The sequence below is a fragment of the Xenopus laevis genome, chromosome 1S (genome assembly GCF_017654675.1).
Source record: "Xenopus laevis strain J_2021 chromosome 1S, Xenopus_laevis_v10.1, whole genome shotgun sequence".
Classification (NCBI taxonomy): Eukaryota; Metazoa; Chordata; class Amphibia; order Anura; family Pipidae; genus Xenopus; species Xenopus laevis.
The window spans coordinates 126,862,304-126,884,094 of NC_054372.1; the positions used below are offsets into that span (position 1 = coordinate 126,862,304).

At 38.5% G+C, this 21,791-nt stretch overlaps 1 protein-coding gene across 1 annotated transcript in view; it reads left to right on the top strand.

Annotated features, from left to right (window-relative positions):
* The first annotated feature begins 16,534 nt into the window (after window positions 1-16,534).
* Window positions 16,535-21,791, top strand: part of LOC121398981 (leucine-rich repeat-containing protein 2-like) — a 77,571-nt gene continuing 72,314 nt past the window's right edge. Inside the window, exons 1-2 of the mRNA XM_041578694.1 lie at window positions 16,535-16,541; window positions 18,075-18,259. Of these exons, the coding sequence (XP_041434628.1) occupies window positions 16,535-16,541; window positions 18,075-18,259 (192 nt within the window). The remainder of the gene's footprint in view (window positions 16,542-18,074; window positions 18,260-21,791) is intronic.

The window sequence follows — 21,791 nt, forward strand, 5'->3', positions numbered from 1 at the left end:
TTCTCATAAAAAGAAATTAAATTAGTCTGGCAAGATCTATTACGCAAAAAAACATGCTGGCATACACTCATAGTATTATGATTTGCTATAAAGTCCAGTATCTTGTCCTTTTATAACCCTTCAAAAAGCTTTCCTACTCCTGACATTAGACTAATTGGCCTATAATTTTGAGGCTGAGAACGGGATCCTTTTTTGAATAGAGGCACCACATTAGCAATTCACCAATCTCTCTGCACTATGCCAGACCTCAATGAATCCTGAAAAATTAAGTGAAGAGGTTTGGCAATCACAGAGCTAAGCTCGCTAAGTACCCTGGGATGAATACCATCCGGTCCTGGACCTTTGTTTATCTTAACATGTTCTAGTCTCTTTTGAATTTCCTCATGTGTGAACCATGCATCATTAGTTAAATTACTAGAATTGGGACTATTAAGAAGGAAACCTTCAATAACTATTTAATAACTATTATTTAATGTTTAATGATTTTCTAGTAGACTTAAAGGAGAACTTAAAGAAAAACTAAACCCCCTGTGATGTTAAGTCCCCACTGTCCCCCTCGCTGCCTGCCCCCAGCACAGTCTTACCCCAGAATTCTGTACCCTCTTAAAATAGTGACCGCACGTGCACAATTCTGTATCCTCTTACAATAGTGACTGCACGTACACAGTGATCACAGCAGAGCATCCATAATTCCATGTTCCCATTTGTGTAGCATGTCTGAATTTACATATATATATATATATAGTTCAGGTGTGTATCCACACTCAAATCCAGAACATATATGCTGGGTGCTTGATGTAAAATGTATACATACTTGTCAAGGAGATCCGCTAACCATTTTCTCTTTTTAGTGTATATTTATTCCACTGTCCATTCCAACATTTCGATCCACACTAGGATCTTTATTAAGGATGATAAAGTTCCCAGCGTGGATTGAAATGTTGGAATGCACAGAGGAATAAATATACACTAAAAAGAGAAACTGGTGTGCGGATCTCCTTGACAAGTATATATATATATATATATATATATCATTTTTAATGTATTTATATATATATATATATTCCAGAAAATTAAATGATTATATAAAAAAAACATTTGGTACAAAATGTAATGATCAGTGATTTGCGAGCAGCATACAACTAGTTATATAATAGATTACAGCTTTGTTTCTGTCTTGGGAAAGATTGTGCTTTAGGCAATACTTAATAATTAAATAAATGTTTTTTTTTATATAAAAGGCATAGCTAGCCTGTGATGTACAGTTATTTTTTTGTCAGTTCTGATTTAGAACTACAGTATATAAATTATACAAACTGTGCCACTGTATTTGCTATGGAATATTTCTGAAACAGATTAATAGCTGCTCTTGAGAATGATAGGTACATCAGGGTCAACATGAAAAATTGTCCTAAAATAGCGTAAACTGTTCCATCTGTTCATATTGAGTATTGAAAATTACAAGAGAAATTGAATATTATGAATTGTATTGCATTTATAGTGATGGGTGAATCTGACCTGTTTTCACAAAATTCACAAAACAGCAAAAGATGTGCCAAATGCATTGAAGCCTACGGGAGCAACATTTTTTTCACCCATTGGAGACTATGGGCATCTTTTTTACCTTTAAAAAAGTACAACAGTTCATATTTTCCTGGGGCTTATGATGACACATGCCTTACCAACTGGCCTGGGATTCTGTCACAGGAAAACATGTTTTGTATTGTGGGACAATTACACTATGGGACAATAGGACAATTTGTCAATGGGACAACGACACTATGGGACTATGACACTATGTGACAATGACACAATGGAACCATGGGACAATGACACTGTGGGACAATGGGGCAGTGGGACACTGGTACTGTGGGATAATGGCACTATGGGACAATGGCACTATGGGATAATGGCACTATGGAACAATGTCACTAAGGGACAATGGCACTAAGGGACAATGGCACTATGGAACAATGGCACTATGGAACAATGGCACTATGGGACAACGGGACAATGTGACAATGGGACAATTTGACAATGGGACAATAACACTATGGAAAATTTATACTATGCAACAATGACACTATGAGACAATGGCACTATGGGACAATGTGACAATGACACTATGGGACAATGGCACTATGGACTATGGCACATAGGACAATGGCACTATGGGACAATGACACTATGGGACAATGGGACCGTGGTTCAATGGGACAGTGGAACTATGGGACAATGGCACTATGGGACAATGACACTATGGGACAATGGGACTGTGGTTCAATGGGACAGTGGAACTATGGGACAATGGAACTATGGGACAATGACACTATGGACAATGGGGCAATGAGACTATGGGACAATGACACTATGGGACAATTGCACTATGGGACAATGACACTATGGGACAATTGCACTATGGGACAATGGAACTACGGGTCAATGGCACTATGGAACAATGGAACTAGGGGACAATGGCACTATGGGACAATGGCACTATGGAACACTGGGACTATGGGACAATGACACTATGGGACAATGACACTATAGGACAATGAAACTATGGGACAATGAAACTATCTGACATTAACAATGACTTTCATATTGCACATACTGCTGGGACTAATGAGCTTATTGTTAATTTGTCTAATCATGTCCTTACCAATACTGAACGAGAAGTGATTAATAAAGGATTAGGATTTATTCCAATTTATCAAACTAAGTTTTTTGATTGGAAAATTGATTTTTTGAAATTCATTAGACGCCTTAAACTCAAAATACATTTTTCCAACATTGATAGTACTAAAGAAAGTCACAATACTACGGATGTTACTGCGAAATTTAAACCTAAGAGTGACTTCATACCAGATGTGAATAATGATTCCTTAAATATATTTGAAGGTATTGTATTACATGAAGTTGAGGAACTGTGGGAAAAAGAGAATAAAGTGAAACCTAACATAACTAAACGTAACCAGATAGCATTGAGAGATTTGGAAAGAAATGCTGAAATTGTGGTTAAAAAGGCTGATAAAGGGGGTGGCATTGTCATTCTTAATCGGGTAGACTATGTGAAAGAAGCAGAGCGGCAATTAGATAATGGTGAACATTACCAACTACTTGATAGAGACCCTACCTGGGATATAAAAAAAGTGATTGATAATGTTATTTTGGGAGCATGGGAATCAGGGATTATTTCAAAGAATAATAAAGAATTTTTGATAACTGACTGCCCACGAATCCCTGTCCTCTACTTACTCCCCAAAATCCATAAATGCCTTGAAAATCCCCCGGGCAGGCCAATTGTGTCAGGAATGGGATCATTACTACAACCTTTGTCCCAATTTGTAGATGCGTTTCTACAGGACATTGTGAAAAACATCCCCCAGTGTCTAAAAGACACTACTGATTTCTTACAGAGACTGTCAGAATTTTCTAATATTAACCCTAGCTGGATACTTTGCAGCATAGATGTGCAATCGCTTTACACATCCATTCCACATGAGGAAGGAATTCATTATGTGGAACAAGCCCTTCTGTCAACCAAATTGTCACATGCAATGATTTACTTTTTGCTAGAACTGTTGTCCCTAGTACTTAAGAAAAACTATTTTCGTTTTAACAATGATTTTTATATTCAAGTACAAGGGACCGCGATGGGTAGTAACCTCGCGCCTAGCTATGCGAATATCTTTATGCACTATTTGGAGCAGAATTTGATACTTAATAATGTATTTAAGGACCACATCAAATGTTATTTGAGATTTGTGGATGATGTTTTTTGATCTGGAGTGGAAAGGAAATTGAATTACAAGAATTCCTACAATTTATAAATATCCAACACAAAACAATTAAATTTACTGCTGAATACAGCATTGAATCAATACATTATCTTGATGTGAAGGTGATTAATAATAAGGGCAGACTGGAGACAGATCTCTATACTAAACCCACTGAATGCAATAACCTATTACATAAAAAAAGTTACCATACTCCTGGGACACTACATGGGATCCCTAAAGGTCAATTTTTAAGAATCAGAAGAATTACATCTGATGACCAAAAATATATCACTAACACCAATAAACTTATTAAAAAATTTTGTGAAAGGGGATATAATGAACAGGAATTGATTGATACAAGAGATAAGGTGTTAGAAATTGAGAGAGAGACACTACTGAGACCTAAACAAACTACTTCTACTAAACAACAAAAAAATGAGCGGATACCACTAGTATCGACTTATGGCCCAACAAGCAAAAATATACAACGTGTGGTAAATAAATATTGGCCTATATTACGGAGAGATCGAACATTACATGAAATTTGTAAGGATCAACCTATTTTTTCGTATAAAAGAGGTATAAACATTGCAGACAAATTAGTGAAATCCGATATATTAAAATCTAAATCAGACACAAGGTTCCTTGGTCCACCAAAGTATGGGACATTCCCTTGCCTTAACTGCAGTAACTGCAACTCAATCATAAAGGGTCCTTTTGTAACACATCCCTTAAAAGGTAATAAAATTGCTATTAAAAATTACAGCACATGCAATACAGAGTCTGTAGTACAGTATATGGACTTAAATGCCCCTGTGGCAAAATGTATGTTGGTCAGACTAAGAGGAAAGTGCGGGTTAGAATTGGAGAACATAAACGCTCCATTACGAATTACAACCCCACTGATGTTAAAACTCACACCCCAGTGGGTAAACATTTCCATGACTATAGACATAACAGTGCCAGCCTAAGGTGGCAAGTACTTGAGGAGGTGAAAATACCGAAACGGGGTGGTGATAGAAAAATGTTATTGTTACAAACTGAAGCCAAGTGGATAGATACTCTTAATGCAATGGAACCATGGGGATTGAACGATGCCTTCAGTATTAAATGTTTTTTGTAATATGAATATGTCACTAATATAAACTTGTCCTTTTTTTGCAGAATTGAACTGCAACATTGTATTTACGACAGTTAAAGATACTAAATATCTACAAAGGGTAGGAAACCACTACTTCCTTTTGAAACAATGTATATACTGTATCAAGACTATTACTACTATGTATAATTTTACACGAATATGGTAAAAAGGTGTATTTTGGAGTAGGCCACAAGATGGCAGTACTCTTTAAGATGTATTTGATATTATTATGGTCTGGCCAGAGGGTGGAGCTGACATCACATGATGGGGTTTGGGGGTGTATTTATTCTCTTGTTCTTTTTCACTGTGTAATAAGCACCTGATGAAGAGTCCTTGGACTCGAAACATGTTGTGTATATCGAAATAAACAATACTATTGTTTGAAGGTTCTCCAGGGTAAGCTTTATTCATTGACAATGAAACTATGGGACTATGGGACAATGGGACTATGAGAGTATGGGACAATCGGACTATGGGACAATGGGACAGTGGAACTATGGGACAATAGAACTATGGGACAATGACATTATGGGACAATGACACTATGGGACAACAGCACTATGTGACAATGGAACTATTGGACAATGGCACTATGGGACAATGGAGCAATGAAAATATGGTACAATGACACTATGGGACAATGACACTATGGGACAATGACACTATGGGACAATGGAACTATGGGACAATGGCACTATGGAACAATGGAACTATGGAACAATGGAACTATGGGACAATGGGAAAATGGGACTATGAAACAATGACACTATGGGACAATGGAACTATGGGACAATGGCAATATGGGACAATGGAACTATGGGCCAATGGCACTATGGGCCAATGGCACTATGGGACAATGGCACTATGGGACAATGGCATTATGGGATAATGGCATTACGTGACAATGGGACTATGGGACAATGGGACTATGGGACAATGGAAACAATGACACTATGGAACAATGACACTATGGGACAATGGGAGAATAACAGTATGGGACAATGACACTACGGGACAATGATACTATGGGACAAGGGAATGATGGGACAATGACACTATGGGACAATGGGACAATGACACTATGGGACAATGGGACAATGACACTATGGAACAATGGCATTATGAGATAATGGCATTACCTGACAATGTCACAATGGGACTATGGGACAATGGAACAATGACACTATCAAACAATGACACTATGGGGCAATGGGAGAATAACAGTATGGGACAATGACACTATAGGACAATGACACAATGGGACAATGGTACAATGTGACAATAACTCAATGGGAAAATGTGACAATGAGACTATGGGGCAATGGCACTATGGGACAATGGCACTATGGGACAATGATACTAAGGGACAATGGCACTATGGGACAATGGGACAATGACACTATGGGACAATGGCACTATGGAACAATGGAACTATGGGACTATGGCACTATAGGACAATGGGACTATGAAACAATGACACTATTGGACAATGGAACTATGGGACAATGACACTATGGGACAATGGCACTATGGGACAATGGCACTATGGGACAATGGAACTATGGGACAATGGCACTATGGAACAATGGAACTATTCGACAATGTGACAATGGCACTATGGGACAATGGGACTATGAAACAATGACACTATGGGAAAATGGAACTACGGGACAATGGTACTATGGGCCAATGGCACTATGGGCCAATGGCACTATGGGACAATGGCACTATGGGACAATGAAACTATGGGACAATGAAACTATGGGACAATGAAACTATGGGACAATGGCACCATGGGACAATGGCACCATGGGACAATGGCACTATGGGACAATGTGACGATGACACAATGGGACAATGACACTATGGGACAATGGGACAATGGAACTATGGGACAATGACACTATGGGACAATGGGGCAATGAAACTATGGGATAATGGCACTATGGGACAAGGACACTATGGGACAATGGAACTATGGGACAATGACACTATGGGACAATGGAACTATGGGCCAATGGCACTATGGGACAATGGCACTATGGGAGAATGGCACTATGGGAGAATGGCACTATGGGGGAATGACACTATGGGCCAATGGCACTATGGGCCAATGGCACTATGGGACAATGGCACTATGGGAGAATGGCACTATGGGAGAATGGCACTATGGGAGAATGGCACTATGGGAGAATGGCACTATGGGAGAATGGCACTATGGGGGAATGGAACTATGGGACAATGACACTATGGGACAATGGGACCATGGGACAATGGGACAGTGGAACTAAGAGACAATGGGACTATGGGACAATGGCACTATGGGACAATGGGACTATGAAACAATGACACTATAGGACAATGGAACTATGGGACAATGACACTATGGGACAATGGAACTATGGGCCAATGGCACTATGGGACAATGGCACTATGGGACAATGGCACTATGGGAGAATGGCACTATGGGAGAATGGCACTATGGGAGAATGGAACTATGGGACAATGACACTATGGGACAATGGGACCATGGGACAATGGGACAGTGGAACTAAGAGACAATGGAACTATGAAACAATGGGACTATGGGACAATGGCACTATGGGACAATGGGACTATGAAACAATGACACTATAGGACAATGGAACTATGGGACAATGACACTATGGGACAATGGAACTATGGGCCAATGGCACTATGGGACAATGGCACTATGGGACAATGGCACTATGGGACAATGGCACTATGGGACAATGGCACTATGGGAGAATGGCACTATGGGAGAATGGCACTATGGGAGAATGGAACTATGGGACAATGACACTATGGGACAATGGGACCATGGGACAATGGGACAGTGGAACTAAGAGACAATGGAACTATGGGGCAATGACACTATGCAACAATGACACTATAGGACAATGACACTATTCGACAATGACACTATGGGACTATGAAAAAATGACACTATAGGACAATGGGGCAATGAAACTATGGGACAATGACACTATGGGACAATGGAACTATGGGACAATGACACTATGAGACCATGGGACCATGGGACAATGGGACAATGGGACAGTGGAACTATGGGACAATGAAACTATGGAACAATGACACTATGGGACAATGGCATTATGGGACAATGGAACTATGGGACAATGGAACTATGGGACAATGGCACTATTGAACAATGGAACTATGAAACAATGGCACTATGGGACAATGGCACTATGGGACAATGGCACTATGAGACAATGTCACTATGGGACAATGGGACGATGGGACAATGGGACAGTGGAAGTATGGAACTATGGGGCAATGACACTATGCGACAATGACACTATAGGACAATGACACTATTCGACAATGACACTATGGGACTATGAAAAAATGACACTATAGGACAATGGGGCAATGAAACTATGGGACAATGACACTATGGGACAATGTAACTATGGGACAATGACACTATGGGACAATGGGACCATGGGACAATGGGACAGTGGAACTATGGGACAATGGAACTATGGTATAATGACAATATGGGACAATGAAACTATGGAACAATGACACTATGGGACAATGGCATTATGGGACAATGGAACTATGGGACAATGGGACTATGAAACAATTGGACTATAGGACAATGGCACTATGGGACATTATGACAATGAGACTATGGGAAAATGCGACAATGACACTATTGGACAATGGCACTATGGGACAATGACACTATTGGATAATGGGACAATGAAACTATGGGACAATGGCACTATGAGACAATGACACTATGGGATAATGACAATGATTATGGGACAATGAAACTATGGAACATTGTAACTATGGGATAATGGGACTTTGAAACAATGGGACTATGGGACAATGGCACTTTGAGACAATGGGACAATGAGACTATGGGACAATGCGACAATGACACTATTGGACAATGGCACTATGGGACAATGACACTATGGGATAATGGGACTATGGGACAATGACACTATGGGACAATGCAACAATGACACTATGGGAAAATGGCACTGTTGGACAACGGCACTATGGGACAAAACTATGGTGCAATGACACTATGGGACAAAGGGACAATGTGAGAATGACACTATGGGACAATGTAACTATGGGACAATGAGACTATGGTACAATGGGACTATTGGACATTGGAATTATCGGAAAATGGAACTATGAAACAATGGGACTATGGGACAATGGCACTATGGGACAATGAAACTATGGAACAATGGGGCAATGGGACTATGGGACAATGTCACTCTGGGACAATGGGACTATGGTCAATGTCACTATGGGACAATTGATCTATGGTACAATGACAGTATGGGACAATGGGACTATGGGACTATGGCACTATGGGACAATGACAATGTGACAATGACACTATGGTACAATGGAACTATGGGACAATTGGACTTCGGGACAATGGCACTGTGGGACAATGATACTCTGGCACAATGGCACTGTGGGACAATGACATTGTGGGACAATTACACTGTGGAACTATAGCACTATGGGACTATGGGACAATGGCACTATGGAACAAAAGCACTATGGGACAATGACACTATCAGACAATAGCACTATGAGACAACAACACTATGGGACAATGGAACGATGGGACAATGACAAAATGGGACTATGGGACAATGACACTATGGGACAATGACACTATGGGACAATGACACTATGGGACAATGACACTATGGGACAATGACACTATGGGACAATGACACTATGGGACAATGACACTATGGGACAATGACACTATGGGACAAATGGACTATGTGACAATGACACTATGAGACAATGGAACTACGGGACAATGGGACTTTGGGACAATGGCACTGTGGGACAAGGACACTGTGGCACAATGGCACTATGGGACAATGGTACTGTGGGACAATGACATTGTGGGACAATTACACTGTGGGACAATGGCACTGTGGGACTATAGCACTATGGGACAATGGCACTATGGTGCAATGACACTATCGGAAAATAGCACTATGAGACAACAGCACTATGTGACAATGGAACTATGGGACAATGACAAAATGTGGCAATGGGACAATGACACTATGGGACACTGACACTATGGGACAATGGGACAATGTGATTATGGGAAAATGACACTATGGGACAATGGGACTATGGGACAATGGCACTATGGGACAATTGAACTATGGGACAATGACACTATGGGACAATGACACTTTGAAACAATGGAACTATGGGACAATGGCACTATGGGACAATGGCACTATGGGACAATGGCACTATGGGACAATGGCACTATTGGACAATGACACTATGGGACAATGGCACTATGGGACAATGGAATTTATGAACAATGACAATAAGACAATGGCACTATGGGACAATGACACTATGGGACAATGGAACTATGGGGCAATGGGACTTTGGGACAATGAATAAACAACCTCGTATAAGTGCTAAGATAGTAGGTTTGTAAATATGCTGAATGACAACTTTTTATTCTAGCTCGTTCAAGAACCTACTAGGAATAACTCTCTTTTGGACCTTGTAATAACTAACAATACTGAACTCATCTCTAACATTTGTGTGGGTGAGCATTTAGGGAATAGTGATCATAACATGATCATGAGATTCTGCTGCAGAAGCAATTTTATAAGGGAGTAACTAAAACACTAAATTTCAGACGTGCAAACTTTGACAGTATAAGGGCATCTCTGCAACATATTAAGTGGGAAATGCTTTTCACAGGGTTAAACACAGAACAAAAATTGGCAAGTCTTTAAAATGCTGCTTAATAAATATACTTGTCAGTATATTCCACTTGTAAGCAAGGAACGTCGTTGCAAAGCAAAACCTTTTTGGTTCAATAGAAGCGTTGGTGTTGAGGTGGGTAAGAAAAGACGTGCCTTTAAGGCTTTCAAGTTAGCTGGTACAGCCGAAACATTTATAGGGTACAAGGAGGCCAATAAATCATGCAAAGAAGCTATAAGGCAAGCTAAAATTGATATAGAAAAGGATATTGCAGCAAGCAGTAAAAAAAATCCAAAATAATTTTTTAAATATGTTAATAGTAAAAAAATGAAGAAGGAAGGTGTGGGACCTTTACTATCAGGGGGGGGGGGGGTCTGCTGGTTGATGACAACAAAATAAAAGCGCAGATTCTGAACTCATATTTTTCATCTGTCTACACAAATGAGGAACCAGTAAATGAAGGTTTCCTTCTTAATAGTACCAATTCTAGTAATACAACTAATGATGCATGGTTCACACATGAAGAAACTCAAAAGAGACTAGAACATGTTAAGATTAACAAAGGTCCAGGCCAGATGGTATTCATCCCAGGGTAATTAGCGAGTTTAGCTCTGTGATTGCCAAACCTCTTTACTTAATTTTTCAGGATTGATTGAGATCTGGAATAGTGCAGAGAGACTGGCGAATTGCTAATGTGGTGCCTCTATTCAAAAAAGGATCCCGTTCTCAGCCTCAAAACTATAGGCCAGTTAGTCTGACGTGAGTAGTAGGAAAGATTTTCGAAGGGTTAATAAAGGATAAGATACTGGACTTCATAGCAAATCATAATACTATGAGTTTGTGCCAGCATGGTTTTATGCGTAATAGATCTTGCCAGACTAACTTAATTTCTTTTAATGAGAAGGTAAGTAGAGACCTCGATTCTGGGATGGCAGTGGATGTGATTTACTTAGACTTTGCTAAAGCATTTGATACAGTGCCACACAAAAGGTTACTCATTAAATTAAGGAATGTTGGCCTGGAACATAGTATTTGTACCTGGATAGAGAACTGGCTAAAAGATAGACTGCAAATAGTGGTGGTAAATGGAACTTTTTCTAATTGGACCAGTGTTGTTAGTGGAGTACCGCAGGGCTCTGTACTAGGTCCCTTGCTTTTCAACTTGTTTATTAATGACCTGGAGGTGGGCATAGAAAGTACTGTTTCTATTTTTGCAGATGATACTTGTGCAGAACTATAGGTTCCATGCAGGATGCTGCCACTTTGCAGAGTGATTTGTCCAAATTGGAAAACTGGGCAGCAAACTGGAAAATGAGGTTCAATGTTGATAAATGCAAGGTTATGCACTTTGGCAAAAATAATATAAATGCAAGTTGTACACTAAATGTAAGTGAGTTGGGAGTTTCCTTAAATGAGAAGGATCTTGGGGTCTTTGTAGATAACACGTTGTCTAATTCTGGGCAAAGTCATTCTGTGGCTACTAAAGCAAATAAAGTTCTGTCTTGCACAAAAAAGGGCATTAACTCAAGGGATGAAAACATAATTATGCCTCTTTATAGGTCCCTGGTAAGGCCTCATCTGGAGTATGCAGTGCAGTTTTGGACTCCAGTCCTTAAGAGGGATATAAATGAGCTGGAGAGAGTGCAGAGACATGCAACTAAATTGTTTAGAGGGATGGAAGACTTAAATTATGAGGGTAGACTGTCAAGGTTGGGGTTGTTTTCTCTGGAAAAAAAGGCGCTTGCGAGGGGACATGAATACACTTTACAAGTACCTTTTTACCCATAAAGTGGATCACCGTACCAGAGGCCACCCCTTTAGACTAGAAGAAAAGAACTTTCATTTGAAGCAACGTAGGGGGTTCTTCACAGTCAGGACAGTGAGATTGTAGAATGCACTGCGGGGTGATGTTGTGATGGCTGATTCAGTTAATGCCTTTAAGAATGGCTTGGGTTCATTACAAATATCTCCAAATCTGACATCTTCTAAATATATATCAAAAAACCATACATCGACAAGTACGTCTTTTGAACAACTATGCTTTTACGCTGCAGGACAAAAGAAAGGCCTGTCTAAAATCTACAAAATAATCTCAACTGAGTCAACAGCGGTGAAACCGACTCATATTCAAAAATGGGAACAAGACCTCGAGACAACTTTCACATTACCACAATGGATCCAAGCAGCCAATGCAGCCTATAAATACTCTAAATGCACCAACCACATAGAAAACCAGAGAAAAATTCTTTTTAGATGGTACAAAACACCCTCTGTTCTCAACAAAATGTACCCGGACACCTTAGCCAATTGCTGGAGGTGCAAAACAATAAAAGGGACTCTGTTCCATATTTGGTGGTCATGACACTTAATAGTCCCCTTCTGGAAAGAGGTCTCACGATTAATACAGGAAGCTACCACAACCCCGCTGGCACTAACTCCATCATTAGTGCTGTTAAACCATGGATTACAAGATTTTCACATTGATGACAGAAAGCTAATTTTTCACATTCTCACTTCAGCCAGGTTACTTATCCCAAGACTATGGAAAAAGTCTGAGATACCTAACAGGGACACCATAATTAACCTCACAGATTCTAATACGAAAAATTGACAGTAACAAACGCTCAACAACTAGCAAAAGCAACCATCACCTACCATAAAGTGGAAACTAAACTATTACAACGACCAATGACATTCCTGCAGAAACTAAATACAGTGATTACCAAGCATAGACTTCTAATGTAGTAGCTCTACCGTAATGGTACTAAATAAACATTAAGTAACATTACCCCCCTCCCCCTCCTCTTCCTTACCCCCTCTTACCTGCACGCTCTTTCTTCTCTCTTCATCTTCCTTCAAATATTGTTTGTTTATTTTGAACATGAAAAACTCAATAAAAAAGTTAAATATAAAAAAAAAAAAAAAAAAAAAGGCTTGGGTGATTTCTTGGACAGCCATAATATCAAAGGCTATTGTGATACTAAGCTCTATAGTTAGTATAGGTATGGGTATATAGAATTTAATTAAAAGTAGGGAGGGGTGTGTGTATGTTTGCTGGGTTTTCATTTGGAGGGGTTGAACTTGATGGACTTTGTCTTCTTTCAACCCAATTTAACTATGTAAATATGTATGGGACAATGTGACTATGGGGCAATGACACTATGGGACTATAGTACAATGTGACTATAGGACAATGACACTATGGGATGATGACACTATAGGACAATGACACTATGGGGCAATGGAACTATGGGACAATGGAACTATGGGACAAGGGCACTATGGGACAATGAAACTATGTGACAATGAAACTATGGGACAATGACACTATGGCACTATGGGACAATTGAACTATGGGACAATGGGATTATGAAACAATGGGACTATGAAACAATGGGACTATGGGACAGTGGAACAATGTGTCAATGAGTCTATGGGACAATGTGACAATGACACTATTGGACAATGGCACTATGGGACAATCACACTATGGACAATGGGACTATGGACAATGGGACTATGGGACAAAGGGGCAATGTGATAATGGCACTAAGGGACAATGACACTATGGGACAAAGGGGCAATGTGATAATGACACTATGGGACAATGGAACTATGGGACAATGGGGCTATGGGACAATGGGACTGTGGACAATGCACTGTGGGACAATGGCACTGTGGGGCAATGGCAATTTGGGACAATGACACTATGGGACAATAACAGTACTGGTCAATGAGACTATGGGACAATGGCACTATGGGACAATGGGACTATGGTACAATGGCACTATGGGACAGTGGCACTATGGGACAATGGAACTCTAGGATTATGGGACAATGGCCCTCAGGGACAATGGACAATTTCCTACTATTAATCATATGTCTAGGGGAGTATTTACTAAAACTCGACTTTTTTCTCACTGTAATTAAAGAAAAAAATTTTGACAAAACTCCCAGACCTGAATCCCCTCAATTTACCAATATATCTGTTTGAAAAAAACGGTGCAGGAAAAAGTTGCGTCTTTTTAGAATTGTCTCCTGGAAAATGTAACTTCATTGAATCGTTGCCTAGACAACTCAAATTTATTAGTCAAATGAAAACCAGCGTCAAACAGCCTAAAAATATTGAGACTGATGAAAGCACAAAACATGTTCCAATTGTGAAGCACAACCATAAAAATTCAAGGCTTCATAAATAGATCCCCTTTGTGGATTTTAGTGTAGTAGCACACAGCAATTCATTGTTTCACTATTAAATATACTATACTATACAAAACAAAGGAAATTGCTGACTACCTTTTGTAGATTTCCTCAAATTTCCACATTTATTGCTAAAAGAAACACAGTTTAAGTTAACCTCTAGTACACATGGCAAAAGAAGTGAAACTAGCTTCCCTGCCTTTACCGTAAGGGGGTTTTTTACTAAAACTCGACTTTTTTCTCACTGTATTTTAAAAAAAAAAATCTATCAAACCCTGAATCCCCTTCATTTACCAATAAAAGTTCTCCAAAAGAACGGTGCAACGAAAAGTCACAACAAAAGGGTGTATCAATTCGAATCATACAACTCGTCTTTATCCACTTTTTGTTTTGAAATCAAATTAATCGGATTATCGAAATGAAAACCAGCACAAACTGCCTAAAACGATCGAGAATCCTGAAGGTAAAAAGCATCTTCCAGTTGTTAAAGGAACCATCTGCCATTGATTATTGCATGATTTTGTCAGATTTTAGCTGGAATATTTTCGGATTCAAATTTTTAGCAGCATCAGAGCATAATAAATCTCGAAAAATTCAAGTTTTTCCCATTTAAAAACTCGACCATTAAAATGTGAGGTTTTATAAATATACCCTGTCACATACGTAGCTGCATGATCTCCTGCTGTTTGTAAATCTCAGTTAGAGTTTTGCCAAATGTTTTATTGCTTTCTGTTCCTTGGGCTGCATTTCCTATCACATTCCAGAATTATAATGTCTATTTTGGCATCCTGGACTTTCTCTGGAATAAGAAAATCCAGCCTGTGGGGGTTGTTCAGCTTTAAATTAACGTTTTATCAAATTTGCAGTTGCTTTTAATGTTCAGTAGCTCTACAATCATTAGCTCAACAGGAATTTGTTATTTGGTTGCTATGGTCCACTTTATCTTAGTAAAGGCCCAGTCCGACCCTTTGTCTACTAGAGGTATTAGTCTATGACTGCATAGGAAAAATGTACTGTAAAATGTACTGTAAAAACCATTTTGCCCCATAAGATTTATTTCTCTGATTTCCAGTGCCTGTAGCAGCCAGTCCAAGCAAACACATTGTCTAGCAACTTACTTTTCCGGTCCATTGTAATGAAACCAGTGGAGTAACTAGTGTGCACTGGACCCCGGCGCCCTTCGGAGGGGCCGGCAATCCCTACCTCCTCACCCACTCCCCCCCTCAACATCTTCCCACTCCCCACCCCACATCAGATCATATGCTACCCAATGCCGGAGTCTGCTGGGGAGGTAGGTATTCTTTTCAACTGTAGAGGAACTATAGACCCAGCGGTCCAAGTCCCACTGTTCCCTGGGCACCCTGCTTTCTCCATAGTTACACCACTGAATGACACCCAGAATATGCTTTGTTGGCACTCTATAGCTTTTCCGCACAATGTAGATTCAACATTGTTGGTAACAAAGCAACTGTGCAGCATTGTATTGATTTCCTCCCACACTGTAAGAACATACACAAAGGTGAAATGGCTCCTGGAGAAACTGACTCTGGCATGTGTAAATGTGATGGGGACCTAAACTCTACCTGACAAATACTGATAATAATGACAAACAATCTCTGTTAAGGTGCACATGACGGGTAAGCTCCACATAAATTAAGGATAATTTAATGATAATATAACATGGGAAATGTTTTCTTTTTATTGGTAATCTTTACTGGATAGATGTGCAGTCTATAATAGTCATAAAAATATATTTCACTATATATGTCCAAAAAGTTTACATGTAATATGTTAACTACACATATTCATGGAACCAAGTTCCAGCACTGAACTGAAACAGCACTTTAGGGTATTACTATGCTTTGGGGCCTTGGTTTGCCAAGCGGTAAAATCATTAATTGAGGCCAGAAAGTGCTGGGTTACTTTCATTCTACTGTTCCATTAAGAGAAGAATGTCAGCCTGTACATATGGCTTCAAAAATTGATATAACAGGATTGCACAGAAATGATGTTGCTGCTTGGGGAATCATTTTACACTTACCATTCTGAGAGACACGACTCAAGCTCAATGTACAAATGCCATATCTGCCAGATATCTCCAGGTCACCAGTGTCATAATGATGAAGGATAGTCTTTTTTCACATCTGACTTCATTAGCCACTAACAGAATGGCAGGCTGGAATACAAATCTTGGCCAGTGCTATTATCACATTGTTGACACTGAGTTGGCTGCGAGGCAAAAATACTATGCATTTCACTTTAGCTGTAAGATTTATACTGTGGAACAAAACAAGAGGCAAGACAGAAAAAGAGATTGTAATTTAAGTGTTGGAGATTGCTGTTTATTCTCTAATGTAATGTTTAAATTCTATGGCTGCTAAAACATTTAAACCTCATTTAAACTAACATCCCCTGACTTTTTCCATTGAGATATTTCCATATTGGTTCAGAAAGTTGCAGAGAAAAAAAATATATTTTTATACTTTCTTAGTTTCTTACTAACAAGACTGGCCAAATCAATGCAGACACACCAACACTTATGCCCCAAAGAAAAACTTTTAAAATCCGCATTGCACTTTCCATCAGCTAAGCCAAAAGTTCACTTTACCTTGCAAAAGCTTCGACAGTCTAACAATCCCAGTTGAAAACCGTACAGTTCCTTGGCATAATAAAAATCTATTCATAGCCTCTATCAAGACTCTGCACATGCACATTTTATAAGTAAGATAAGTTAATTAAATATTTCTAGAACACCACCATTAGGTAGATATATAGCACAGATGTGTATGTTCTGCCTGTTCATTTACCTTCATCTTACTTTTTAATCCAATTATATTTCAGCATTACTTTCTTTTTTTAACAAATTTCTTAAAGATGTAAGTATTCTGTTCATTACTATGTACAGAATTGCATCATTTCTGTACATAATAAATTTTTGATGACAATAATACACTTTTTTCTTATATCATTTTTCTGTCATTAGGTTTATTCATACTAACCATTGCTGACTTTGAAGCAAGGTTGGAATAATTTGCAAGGTGAGCCCTGGGACCTGCTGTTAAGTCAGCTTCCCATGATTTATGTCCCATCCTGGAAATGTTATCCCAATGGTTAACCTATTTACACACTATTACAGATCATAACACAGTGTACCTTTTTCATGTTTATAGTTCAACTCACAGTTATCAGATACCAAGTTATCAACCCCCAACCCAGCAGCACTTTGATCCTGTTGCTTTGTGAGTTGCCAGAGAACATCCAAAACAGCACAGAGGAACTTGAAGATGAAAAAGAAGAAGAACCTGGTAACATAAAGCCTACAATACTGGCAGTTGGGGTCTTGACGGCCAGCACAGTACATTTTGTGGTTGATGGGACATAATGAGGTTAAAGGAGAAAATCAAAAGAAGAAAATCACATTTTAATGCTTTTTAAAGTAGGCTCTCAAGTAGGCTCTCTACTATCCCTTCTTTAATGTGGCATTACACAGATAAACTAGGTTCATGGGCCAGACAGAAAGCCTATGAGGGGTCACACATGGTAAGCTCCCTTCCTATTGCTTCAATAGTTTATGTAAGTCACAAAACAATCAGTAAGATGTGAAGAAAAGCTATGGTTTTGCTTCATTCCATCATATGCTAATGTGCCATTAACTGGCTGACTTGGTGCATTGGTAGATGATATTTCTAAATATATACAATGGATTGCACACCTACTCGGTGTATATCAATATAGTTGAACTCCATTCCCAGTTGTTACCTGGTGGGCAGTGCCAATGCGTAAAGCTTAAAATAACAAAACCCTTTTCAAGGCACAGCAGCTATTTTTATTTATACATATACTTGTCCCTTGAGAAAAATTAGATAAATGCATTGACGTCTATAGGCAATACTTTTCTTTTTGTGGCGAAACCTGGCAAAAAATTTCGCTCGTCACTAGTGATTAGATGTGTGATAAATTACACATCACTTTAAAACAGCAAGAATCACTACTGCTACCTATATAAATATACACACAATTTAACAGGTATTTAAAAAACAGATAACCAGGCTCAGATAAGAAAAATCAGGCTCAACATGTTGTGATCACCAGTTCATTTGAATGAGGGCTTATTTATAATATTGCTTTCTTTTTTTTTTGGTCTTGCTAGATTCCATTTTTTAAACTGCTTGAATCCAAAACTGACTAATATCCAAAACTAAATGAATATCAGTTGTCATAGGTGGGACACCATACCCATACCAATAATCATACAATATTATTAGTATGTCTATGGCCAACTTTACTCTGCCAATTTTAGTGCTGATGGGTTGTTAGGGTGATCCAGCCATTTGAATTCAGAGAGCTGCAAAATGCAAAATATAAATGTTTCGAAACCCCCAAAAAAACTTACCTCTATGAGATTCAGTGGAAGCCTACCACTGAAGTTGACCTGAAAAAGTTGCTCACATGAGGAGTTATATGTCTTCAAAATTACGCAGAATGTCTAGTGACTGATATACAAGAAATAAGGGATTTTTACTGAAGCCTGCCACTTTTAATTGCTGCGCCACTTACATACCTAAATACCATTCCATTGTCAAGCATTTTTTTCTTTGTGGCAAAATCAAAGCAACATCCAATTTGTTATAGCCTTCTCACCCTAGTAGTTCTCCACTTGAATATTTGGATTAACAATCTCACCATAAATAAGGGCTACCAAAGATTTCCATGACCTTGTGGAACTTGTGCCTTTATGTGATCGTTGAATGCTTCTGTAATGTATAATATCCTTATTCTTTATGACAGGGCCGGTGGAAAATTATTCCATATATAATGGGTTGAGCCAGAGTAGAAGTTTAGTTGCAGGCACTGCATTTTTTTTAATTGGGAACATTCTGGCTTTAAATTAATAATTTGTTTGATCTCTATATCCTCTTAAAATAATTATTTGGTTGTCACTACCGAATGTTGATTTTTCTGCTTATGAACTTTCTGTATTTTGCTGCATACTATAGTGTCAAACTCACTTGCCTCTGCTGATATCCATTGTGAAGTAATTTGTAGCCAGTCCCAGAATAAAAAGCACTACTGTGAACCAATTGTACATTGAACTCATTAAGACATCCCTGGAGCTCTAAGTTTTGTATGCATTTGACATTTCCAGGTTCAGGATTCACCATGCACATCTTCAAACGTACATTTATAAGCAATACATATTTATAAAAAAGCTGTCAGTAATGACCACAGACTACTGACGCATTTCTCGTCAATTTACGGCACTTCCTTAAAGTATAAGATCAGTGTACAAACAATCTTAACTTTACAAATTCTAAAGGGAACTTTTAAAGGCATCTTTAAAGGCACCTTTTATATTTCACACCTGTCTACAAAAATATTGTAAAAGTACTGTAAAAATATTTTTACATTTTCTTTTTGGGGGGGGATTTATTATACCCACAAGGATGGAAAAAGTTAGAATCAGAAAATCTGGCATCTCAGACCTGCTGATGTGGCATATAAATCAATGGGAGAAGTCTCAAAGATTTTTTAGATCTGTGCTGGGTTTCATGCAAGAACCCGAAGATTTATGGGGTTTTCGGGCAAAAATCTAAAAAAAGTTTTCAGGTGAAAAATCGAAAAATTCATAAGATTCGTATTTTTCACTATTTTTTGTTTTTTTTTTCCCACAAACAAAATTTTAAGGAAAATGTATTAATAAATAAGGCAAAAACCCGTGCGGATTTGCTCTGAGTTTTTTTCAGAAAATTTTGAGATAAATTCAAACTTTGATAAATAACCCCCATATAGTTTTATCTTTAAGTACACCATGTGAGTTCCAAGGGTTTATTGAAAATGGCACAAAATTTTGTATTCAAATTGTAAAGCTCATTGCATGAATCAGTAGATTTTCAGGAAATAACTGTGCTTGTGCACTATATTATATCATATCATTAAATCATTATTTGAGATAAAATTGGAGTATATCCTCAAATCTTCCTCAGTTTTTGTTGGCATGACTTTACTTGGGTATAGCTGCAGAGACAAAAAACTTTGAGTCTTTGTGACATTTTATATAGATATTGCTGGTGAACTGTATGAGTCGACAAGACTTATTTTGTTATTGCAGTTTAGAGGATATATTTCTGAACCACATTGTTTTTGTCATTCAGTTTGAAAATCCAAATAGGGTTTGCCTAACAGAGCATTAAATAAAGGAAAAACAGTAAAGGATTTTTTTTTTTAAATGAAGTGCAATGGGTATATTATTTGCTACAGAATAATATGTAGGAAATATAAAAGAAAGTTAGGAGAGATTCTCATTAAAACTAGCCCTCGGGCACTTCATACTTTAATATTTTTAAGCTGCCATCAACTGCCAAATATAGAAGATGGATGGTAACATAGTTTCCACCATGGGGGAAATGAAGCAAACATGAAATGATCCATGTCGAGAAAGAGGGGGAAAGTGTAGCTTAATGTCTATAGATTTAAAGAAATAAAAACGAAAGCCTATGAAGCTATTAATAAATTGGCTTCAATCAAATTACACTGCTAAGCTATAGTAAGAATGATCCTTTTTTTCCCTTCAAGCAGCAGTCTGTTGTAGCAGGGACAGAAGAAAATTAGCAAGTGGCATTTTATGATTTGTATCGTACATGACTCCCTCTTCTCTTTCAACTAAAAAAATGGAGAAGACACCGGAGTGAGTTATTTGAAGATGAACAGGCTGCTAATCAAATCGGTTTCACATAAAAGCAATGGAAATCAGACTTCAAAGGGGCTTCTTGTAATGTGGAATTCTAGAAAGAACATTAGCAACAGGTCAGGGTTTTTCTGGTGATCATGAATATTTTGCAAGACCAGGTACAAGACACAAAATAAATGTTCATTAAAAGTTTCCTGAT